Raw genomic sequence first — 10377 nt, 5'->3', positions numbered from 1 at the left:
GGCAGGCGGTTATCTCTTTCCATTCAGGCCCATGGTAGGGCGAAGGGTTACAGTGGTTACAAGTATATACGTCAAGGTAGGACAACTTTTACCTAGTCATGGTATGGTGGAAAGCTGCCAGCCTCTTATCTCAGAGTCATGGGTTCGATCCCCTGCACAGTATTGGTAACATGTTAACCTCAGTGTGTGCTCCACAGAGGTCGTAATCTGTGATTCTTTATTGTACGATTCTTATCCTTTACGTGTTACAGATTTCCCTATTTGCTTTCAGATAGACATTATAAAAACTTAAGCGCGTTCGCTGCTTTGGAAAATGTTAAACTATTTAATCCAGTGACTTATTTTTAGTGTGCAGTATTCTCGCTATGGTGAAACGTGTTGCTTGAGAAGGACCTCTCGTATAAAAAAGGAATGACGCTTTCAGTCCAATGGGCTATGGTGAAATGTATCTGTTGCTTGAGCAAGGCCTCTCGTATAAAAAAGGAATGACGCTTTCAGTCCAATGGGGTAGTTTCATTTTAATCGAACAAACGTCAGACATATATAATGAGCTTAAGGAAGATCTCAAGCTGTGAGGAGATTAATGAAGGCTATATCTAACTCCTCTGTTCGAAAAGTCTTATGTAAATCACACAGAACGGCAACAGAACAAGAAGGAGCACTTAGATAGTGCAATACCCGCATGCCCACCAATTGGTCCACTGGCAGAATAGTTGACGTGGGTTGTGCCACTGACTTTCCCTGATCGCTCTTAGAATCGAATCCCTTCATTCTTGCTTTACCATGTGCCTTCTCAGAGTGCTTCGTCGAAATCATATCGAATCTGTTCATGTTGCCAAGATCTTTGATCTTACTTGCGACCTTGACATTTAACTGACTGGTTTCAAAATCAATTGGCTGGATTCAAAAGCAGCCTTGGCTCAGTGGGTCAGAGCGTTCCTCTCTGGCCGAAGGGTCGGAGGTTCGAGTTAACCCAAGGGTCATTGGTAGACAGGAAGCATCAGAGAGCATAATAGGCCTTTCCAAAGGTGAACAATAATGTCTGGTAGCAGTAACACTAGTCATAAAAATACATCATCGGGCTGAAAGGATTAAATTCACCAGGCAGGAGCTTGGGTCTGAAAAACTTTGTAATAACCTCGCTCTCCGTGGCCAAAAGAATTCCCCGCTATTGCTTTGCCGTGCTATCGTAGCCAGGGGGGAAGGATATTAGCATAGTAATGAGTGAAAAAACGTACCCAGAGTATTCTTGGTTTGACTGTGTGGGGTGGTCACATACGGATTTTGTCTGCTAAGCTGAGTAAAATCATCAGGTGATAGTAGGAATAATATATATAATGACGAAGTTGGGTTACTACCACATCCATTATTTATCTCCTAAACTGAACAGAATGGCCGTGTGGTAAAAGACATACCAAAATGCATCACGTTACCGAGAAGGATCGTTAGATTTTATTCTCATTTCACGTACAACTTTTGTCACCTGAAATGAATAAAATCGTCCGGTGATGGCAGGAATAAGATAGGTGGGACATTAGCATAGGCTACCGATGTCAAAAGAAAGGCACACTCAACGATGCCCTTGGGTGGACGGAAGGTGAAAGGGAAGGGGCATCCAGATCTTTTCTCCTGACCTGACTAAAGTAATCAGACTGTAGCAGCAGTAACTAAAAAAAAAAAAAAAAAAAAAACTACTACGGCAAAGAGACAAGAGGTCACAGCACTCCACCCCTGCTCCAAATTTTGGGCCCCCCACTCCCACCCTCACCCCTGGTGGATTCTCACTCCCACCCTTACCCGTAGTGGAATTCCATCAAAATCGAACCACCTCAGTTCCACATACCCAACACCTGTGCAAAGTTTGAAGATGATACATTGATTGGTTCAAGAGTTAATCGATGCTCAGACTGAGTTAATAAATGCCGATGATCACACACCTCTCCCGCAATGAATTGCTGGCAGGGTGAATAATCATCGCATTCAAGATTCTAAGGGAGATTCTTCCCATTTCTTTGACAAAAAGAAAGCCTTCGTAAGCTGGATAAAATCATATGGCGGTGGCAGGCATATTATAAAGAAAATATTAAAGTGGAAAATGCTAATTACCAAATGTTTCGAGGTAACTCCTAAGCTGAATACAGTTAACAGATGAGAGCATGAATAAAACGACAACCTAATCGTTCTGAAGGGGTTTGTACAGATTGTTTATAACTCCTTTACCTGGGCAGATCACTCCTACGGTTAATAAAGTTAAGGCAAAAGTATCACTGAAAAGATGAAAAATATCTAACCCTCTGACAACGAGAGGTTATTCCTAGACTTAAAGAAATCGTCTGGTAGTATCAGAAAATGAGGTCGTGTTTTATACTGGCTGAATAACAAATTGCAGTTCTTGGAAATGCGGCACTCTGTCGCACTGGTTTTTAGACATGGTGCAGTTCTTAACTGTTCATTAATTGGCACGTTAGTGATAAGTAATGCAGAGATAAATGTGGTGTGGCATACTGAAACAGTTTCAAATGTTACCTTCATACCCTTAAGAAAGTTCTATTCAAATTTCCAAAGAATAAATATGAAGGGGGTGTAAAATGGAAACTATCGGCACTGTAAAGGGCAGTGGAAACGCGACTGTTAAGGAATATGTGTAGTTTTCACGGGTGGGATGTAATGAGACAAAACCATGGAAGACATGCACGTAAATAATTTTACTGAATAGGGTAGAAGACATTGTTCCCAGTTCGTACAGTTATGCAGAGGGAATGAATGAGAGTAAGGTAGTCTGTCTGTCTGTCTATATACCTAGGCTGCTTCCCCCAAGGAAAGGGAGGTAGCCGAGACAGGACGACACACTCCCAAATTACTCATCCAGTCGAACACATTCATTCGCATCTTAGCCCCAAAGGGAAAAAGGGACAGATCCTCACCGCACCACACCGCACGAGGATCAACTGCGCAGTGCAATCAGTGACATCCGCAGCAGTACCCGACAGCAGAGCTGGTGTAGCCCTGCCATATCATAATAGACCCATTCCCTTACCTGCACCTAACCTGATCAGCTGATTAGACAAAATGCGGGAGAATATCCCCTCAGGGCTGCGGCATCATTTATTCATTCACAATTTCTCTCCATTCACTTCTCTCACGCACCGCCACTCTTCCTTGCTCAACAGACACCCCTCTCGCATCCAGCGCTTTCTTCACACTGTCCATCCATCCTATTCATGGTCTTTCTTTTAGCCTTACACCTCTCACATCAGATCTAGTTATCTTTTTCACTAATCGCTCATTATCCATTCTCACCATATGCCCAAACCATCACAACACCCTCTGCTCAACTCGATCAGCCATCTGCCGAACAACTCCAGTTCTCCTTCGCACTTCATAATTTCTCACTCGATCCATACGCATCACTCCACACGTACTCCTCAGACACCTCAGGAAGTGTGGATAGCTACGGAACCAGTCTGATGAGTATGAATATGTGAGAGAGCGAGTGTATTAAGCTCGGGAAGCAAAATGACTGACAAAAGATTTAAAAAATAATGAATTAAGCATGAATGGAGGTACAGTCAGGGAAAGTTCCGCATTACCCACTGTTCGTAGCATTGGTGGTCGACGAATAGTCACGAAGCAGCAGCCAGACCCCACATGTCTGGTAACTGTGAGTGGGAGGGATGGGTGGCTGGGGGGGGGGAGGGTTTGGAGAGTTGCTTACGTCACAGTATCAATAGTCAATGAGAATGCGTTTGACGTATGCTCAAAGTACAAAAGCGATTTGTTGATTCTATGGTGTCACACTGTTCTCTGAGTCTGTCTGTATTACTATATTATATAACACATGTTTCCTGCCAAAAGTATGCTTCTTTGCCTTCGTTGTGTAATGTTCCATAAGAACGATTGTTAGAGACTGATCTTATAATTAGGACTTCCCACGTCATTGTCTGAAGGAAAACAAAGAGTCTGTTAATCGCTCATATATATTGTTTTTTTTTTTTTTAATTATTATTATTACACACTACACTATACTCTAAGTTCGAGATGATTAATTACTAGAATGATGCTGGAAATATATGCAGGCGGATGTTTATAGTGGGATGACAGAGGATAAATAATTAAAGAAATTTATAAGAATTGAGAGAGAGAGAGAGAGAGAGAGAGAGAGAGAGAGAGAGAGAGAGAGGGGGGGGCTTTGTTTTCGAGTCAACACAAAATACAAATGTATGTTATATCGCCACGAATATCTCCTGTGGAAACGTCTCCTGTTAAGTCGAGAGGGAAGGAAAGCATTCAAACCTCTGCGCGAACCCAGCATACTTCCATAACATTCCTGACAACATTAATTCTACAGACATCTACGTAATTTTGTTCATAAAGTGCTAGCATCGTACTGTCATCAATCCTTCATAAATTAACTCAAACACATTATTCAAGTCATACATTGCAGACTTACGCGTGAGTGCCAACCTATCACCAAACCCTTCTCTGCTCCCAATCCCCCGCCTCCTCCTCCTTCACACTCACAGTTTCCAGACACATGAGTTCTGGCTGCCGCTTCACATTCACCCGTCTCACATCAGTGCTTCGAAAGGTGGGTAATACGGAACTTTCCCTGACTGTACATATGACAGGGAGTGTTCCCCCTTTTAAACTTCACAATTGATGGAAAGGCCCCATACCACAGGCATTTGTGAAACAACTCTGAAGTAGTGTTAACTGTGTTATCAGTTTGTCGGTGATGTAAAACAGAGAAATTCAAAAGTTTGAATGTTCATAGAATAAACGTATGACCCATTTAACTGGGTCCTCTTCTGATATATTTTTAGCTTTTCTACTCTGATAACTGTACATTATCCACTTCATTAGGTTTCCATATCATAGCGTGGACCTCTGTTCTGTTTCCTAAGTTTATTTCTTGATCATCTTTTATTGTTCCAAACACTGCAGTTTGATGCAATTCTTTCATTTCTTGGCCAGTTGGCTTCAGACTTGTTACAGATGTTCCTTGGATGATCATCTCTAAACGAGTTTTACTATCTATCTAGCTATCTATTGCCAGACGCCTCAATCCCGTTTGGGGTGGCCACAAACAAATCGCCTCCAAGTCGCCCTGTCCCCCACCATTTCACTGCCCTGCTCCCAACTCACACCCCCCTCTCTCATACACCACTCCACCCCATCTCTCCATCTCATCCTCGGCCTCCCCCTCCCTCTTCCCCCCTCCACCTCACTCACATACACTCTCTTCGTCAGTCTTTCACCCTCCATTCTCTCCACCTGGCCAAACCACCTCAGTGTGTTCCTCATAACGCATCCTATCACATCCACATCCACACCACAACGCTCCTTTATATCCTCATTCGTCAGCCTGTCTCTTCATATGACTCCACAGGCTCCTCTTAAATAACTCATTTCCACTGCTCTCACTCTTGACTTGTGTCCTTCCAACAACGTCCAAGCTTCACTTCTATACGTTAGAGTTGGTATCACAATACTGTCATGTAGTAACTTTTTCACTTCCATGCTCACTTCCCTGTTTCTTATCACTACTTTCAAGGAACCAGCAACCTTTCTTCCCTGCTGTACCCTTTCAAGCACTTCACCCTCCAAACCTCCATCCTTACTCATCACACTACCCAAGTACTTAAACGTACTCACATTTTCCAATTCCTCACCATCCAACCTCGCTGTACATTCACTGACTTCACCCCTCTCAAAGACCATCACTTTACTCTTCCCTACATTCACCTTTACAAGTTTTACAATTTGGATTTAGTCCTTTTAAAGAATTTTATGGGGTCAAAGGTCAAACCTTACAAACACTAATTTGGCGATCCTATGTTCTTGTATGTTTGTTAATTGTCATGGCATTTGCATAAAAATATATTAGTGTACAATAGCTACGTGAAGACCATCATGCATTCCCTTGGGGATGTTGACAGTATTTAATTTACTGTAGTCCTTCACAAGCAACATACAAACAGTTAAAAGATCTAAGCCTGAAAAAGATGTCACTTCTAAAGAAAGTCGAACAGAATAATGCTAACTTCATCTTACACTTCAGAAAGTGTGAACATTTTGTGTTTAAAATATTATGAGTCACAACCAAAGATAAAGACAAAACTGAAAACAAGTAACAGCATCTGAAAAATATAACACTAGCTCCCACTGATTGGTCAATGGGCCTAACATTTGATTTTGCCCTGTGATCCCGACCTTCACCCCATTGGTCTCAAAATCGAAGTACTTCATTCTTGCCTGGCCAGTTTTTCCACAGAGTTTGGTCGAAATCAAATCACAGCTTTTTGAGTTGACCTTGTCCTGTTAACCTGACCTTGAGTCTTTTCCTGTGACCTTCATTATTGACTGATTGCTCTCAAAATAAAATTCCTTTGCCCTTGCCTAACCCTAAACCCTTATGCAAAGTCTGCTGTATATCGGGTAAAAGCTCTTTAAATTGACTTTCGCATGTGATCATGATGTTTGACTTCCTGTTCTCAAGTACAGCAGTCAGCCCTCGGCTAATTTTCAACCCTTCCATCAAGTTTGGTCTAAATCATATCCAAACTGTTGTAGCTTTTTGTTAAAACACACACACACACACACACACACACACACACACACACACACACACACACACACACACACACACACACACACACACACACACACACACACACACACACACACACACACACACACACACACACACACACACACACACAAGTCGAGTAAGATATAGTTGTCTTCGCTAGTGCGTGTTTAAAGACAGTTCCAGTAATGACTCGTAGTGCACTGTACATGAAGAACTGAAGGTACTAATCTGCACAAGCATCAGTGAATTGCACTGACGGGGGAGGGTACGTGCTGCATACATATGTTCTCAGTACCTGCTTCGCAAGACACTCATTGCGAACTATCCACATGACATAATAAGAAAAGACGTTCTATGTGAGTCATTTTTTTTTAAGTGTCCGACTCCGGGCAAAGGCTTCAGGACCTATATCTCGGGGGCCGTAGCCTAGTCCTCCTACACCTCCACATGTCACCACTTCGGCGCTAACACCCACCATCCATATTGAATACATGCTAGGGCTGTCTCATACAGGACTGGTGTATTAGTATTAGTGAAGGTACATCTGTGACATGTCGGCGGGTCCTCTGGTAGATCAGGAAAGTCTGCTTTACTTAATAACGGGAAGTGCAGCATTTAGCGTCTGCAACATCTTATCTGGTGACTGACAGTGCAAAGAATTCACGTTTCTGCCTGCATATCTAATTGTTTGTGTGTGTGTGTGTGTGTGTGTGTGTGTGTGTGTGTGTGTGTGTGTGTGTGTGTGTGTGTGTGTGTGTGTGTGTGTGAGAATACTTGCGAAGACAAATCTGTCATACTAATACGGTAACAGGAGTTGTGGGCGGGTAAAAAAGGGCTGATGGACGGGTCGCCCAATTCTGAACTGGGAGATTGCGAGTCTTTTCTCGTCGTCAGTTGAGGAAGATCTGTAGGTCAGATTAGGTTAGGAGAGATTAGGTTAGGTTGTCTTAAGCATTAAATTAAGAAAGCGTGATAATCCTGGAATAGGTCAGGTTAGTCTGTTAGGTTATCTTTGTGAAAGTTCGGTGAGGTAAAGCAACCGTGATCATCCTGGGTCAAGTTAGAGGCATGAATAGGGGGGGTCGTTCGCCTCCACCTCTTTTTCGGTAGAGCAGTGATTACTGATAATAAAGGAGGAGCGGTACTGATCAACATATACAGGTAAGGAATGAAAATCTTTGTGCACTTGCTTATATTAGTGTTCTCCCATGATTAAAATGAATGAAATTAGCATTTTCATTTGTCTATTCCTTAAGTGAATTTAGGGGTAATTCTGCCAAGAATCATCCCCCCCCCTCCCCCTTCTTTTTCAAAGTGCTGGATCCGGCCCTGAGTTAGGTTAGTCAGCCAGGTTTGGTTGGGTAAAATTAGGGTCACATAAACTAATAGTAATGATCCCGAGGAGAAAAAATGGTAAGCAGTCTAAAAATATGTGGGTGGGACGCAAATTGGGTGGTGCAAGACGGCGGGTGAGGCGGGGGCGGGAGATTGGGTAGGCGGAGAGATAGGAGGAGCTACTTGGGTCGCCTGGGCTGGTGGGCGGAGTCACTCACCAGTGTTCTGTTGGCCGTGGTGTGGTGTAGGCATTCACTAACTCGCTCCCGCCACCACATATTCTGCTTCCTACCTCACCTCCTTGATGGAAGACGTTCTCACCGCTAAGCATCAAGGCTGAATGATTCATCGGGATGCCACGCCTAGTATAGTTCGTCCAGCTTAACTTGGCCGAAAAGTTTCGTCCTGTTTCAGCTTACCTCCCGCAACTCAGTCGCAGAATAAGACAGTGCTACTCTTATACATCCATTCTTCAGTGTTTCTTCATGCTTAGCATCTTATTTTAGCGTTAAACTCCTATTGCAGCTCAACATTTATGCTGGAGATGGCAATTTTCAGACAAAGTTAAAGTGGACAACTTATAATGAGACACCTTCCACAGCATCGTTGCCACTGTCTATAAAGATGAACGTCCCTCCACTAGCTCTAGGTCTGTAATTCTTTCGGCTGGGTCAAACAACACTGGAATAATGACTGATCTACTTACATTAGCTTTCATTAAAACAGACTCCAGCCATTTTTTAAAACATGTAACGTTATCATCGTCGATCACACCTCCAGGTCAGCTCCACAGTACTGTATGGAACACAGACCATTTTGAAACAGTGCCACTATGTTTTTAGTTTCTTGACTGAACAAGTGGTTACTTTTGGTTTTGCGTGTTTATTTGGCCAGCTGGATGCGTGTGGGCGAGAAGAACCCGACTTAGATGAACAAAACTGCGCCGACACCACCCGCTGTTGTGTAGTAATTTGAGTCGTTTATATCTAATGTGACTGATGGATATTAATATTAGTATTATTATTAATAGGTTAAGTTGCAGGTGATTTTGGAAGTGATGTACATAACTGATTCAATATCTAGGCCAATTAGTGAAAATTAGGGTTAGGGCGAATGTCAATGATTAGTAAGTAACAGCCAGTGCGATGGAGTGCATCCTCTGACAGGAGAAACCGAGGGCTTGCAAATCGTTTAACAACTGAAAGGTTCCTTCTCCAGTTCAATACTGTGGGTGCGGCCTGTTCGGAGAGGGGATCGCGTCAGACGTCGGCCAGGAAGATTAATTGAAAGGCTGACTGATTAGGAAATTCTGCCTGGTCTGCGGGGTCTTAAAGCACAACGAGAAATACCAGGACAAAAATAATCTGTGATAAACCACACAAGAAGATGAACGAAGATGTGAGAAAATAACAGGAATAAAAATACATACAGATTAGGTTGATAAAAAAATTGTCTGGCAAAGAAATCGTATGACAGGGAAGACTACAGGGGAAAGAATGAAATAAGGTAAAACACCCTGACAAGAAGATGAACCAAGAAGCAGCGTGAAAGCAGTAGAAACGGAAACATGGATAAAAGGAATCGTAAAAAAAGAGCTATGACGCTGCCGCCGCCGTTGAGGTCTTGCGGCCGCTGGAAGATGGCGTCCCTCGCTCTCAGCCTCTGGACGCACGTGGCTCTTGCAGGTAAGATTACCGCAACACGATCATCGTTTCTGTATCATCATCCATTACCCATCCAGAATCACGTGTGCCTATAGGCCGTTCTTATTGTTTTCACTTTCAAATAATGTTTTGTCTTCAGTTCATGAGGCATGACTTCCCCTCCCCCCCAAAAAAAAAAAAAAAAATGTGAGAATAACTGGGTAAGACTCTGAAAAGATTTAACATGAATGGAAGGGGCATTGCGGGAAGAACAAAGGGATGTATGATGAGGTCATAAAAAGGGACCTCAGGGTTAGAAGAGGTGACTGGGATGCTGTGGGAGACTGTGCAACTCGGAAAGCAGCCATCAGATAAACAAGACTGACCATTTTAAATATGGAACAATACCTTTCAACATGTACGTCGATCAATACTGACGTGTCGAACTAGAGTCGGCTGAAAGTAGGTCAGTGGCCGTCACCAGCTTCAGCCGTGGCAGCGGCTGAGTTCCATGGATCAATAAATCTCCAGGTCGCGTGCAGAATCCTGGAAACGTAGTCCATTGGCTGCACTTTGATCCTCTTGCACACGAATATAAAATAAATAAAGCACAACAATTTTGCAGAACAAACCCTTAATCTATGACGCGATCTACACTATAAGTTGTAATCAGCGTTTGAATGGCAATATACGGATATGTAGGTGGATTGTGACTACACGGATTTGCGTGGATCGTTTTGATATCTATCTTAACCCACTTTTGAGTTCTTGGAGAGAGTCGTCAGAATAGAAAATCAACTGTTTAAC

At 43.0% G+C, this 10377-nt stretch overlaps 1 protein-coding gene across 1 annotated transcript in view; it reads left to right on the top strand.

Moving 5' to 3' along the window:
- The first annotated feature begins 9524 nt into the window (after positions 1 to 9524).
- LOC145406446 (lachesin-like) overlaps positions 9525 to 10377 on the top strand; it is a 334573-nt gene continuing 333720 nt past the window's right edge. The window contains exon 1 of the mRNA XM_080277601.1: positions 9525 to 9612. Within this exon, the coding sequence (XP_080133727.1) occupies positions 9525 to 9612 (88 nt within the window). The remainder of the gene's footprint in view (positions 9613 to 10377) is intronic.

This window comes from Coenobita brevimanus, chromosome 70 (genome assembly GCF_032717465.1).
Source record: "Coenobita brevimanus isolate Jiangsu-jjx chromosome 70, ASM3271746v2, whole genome shotgun sequence".
Classification (NCBI taxonomy): domain Eukaryota; kingdom Metazoa; phylum Arthropoda; class Malacostraca; order Decapoda; family Coenobitidae; genus Coenobita; species Coenobita brevimanus.
Note: the sequence above shows the minus strand (reverse complement) of the source record. Positions and strands in the feature narration are given on the sequence as shown.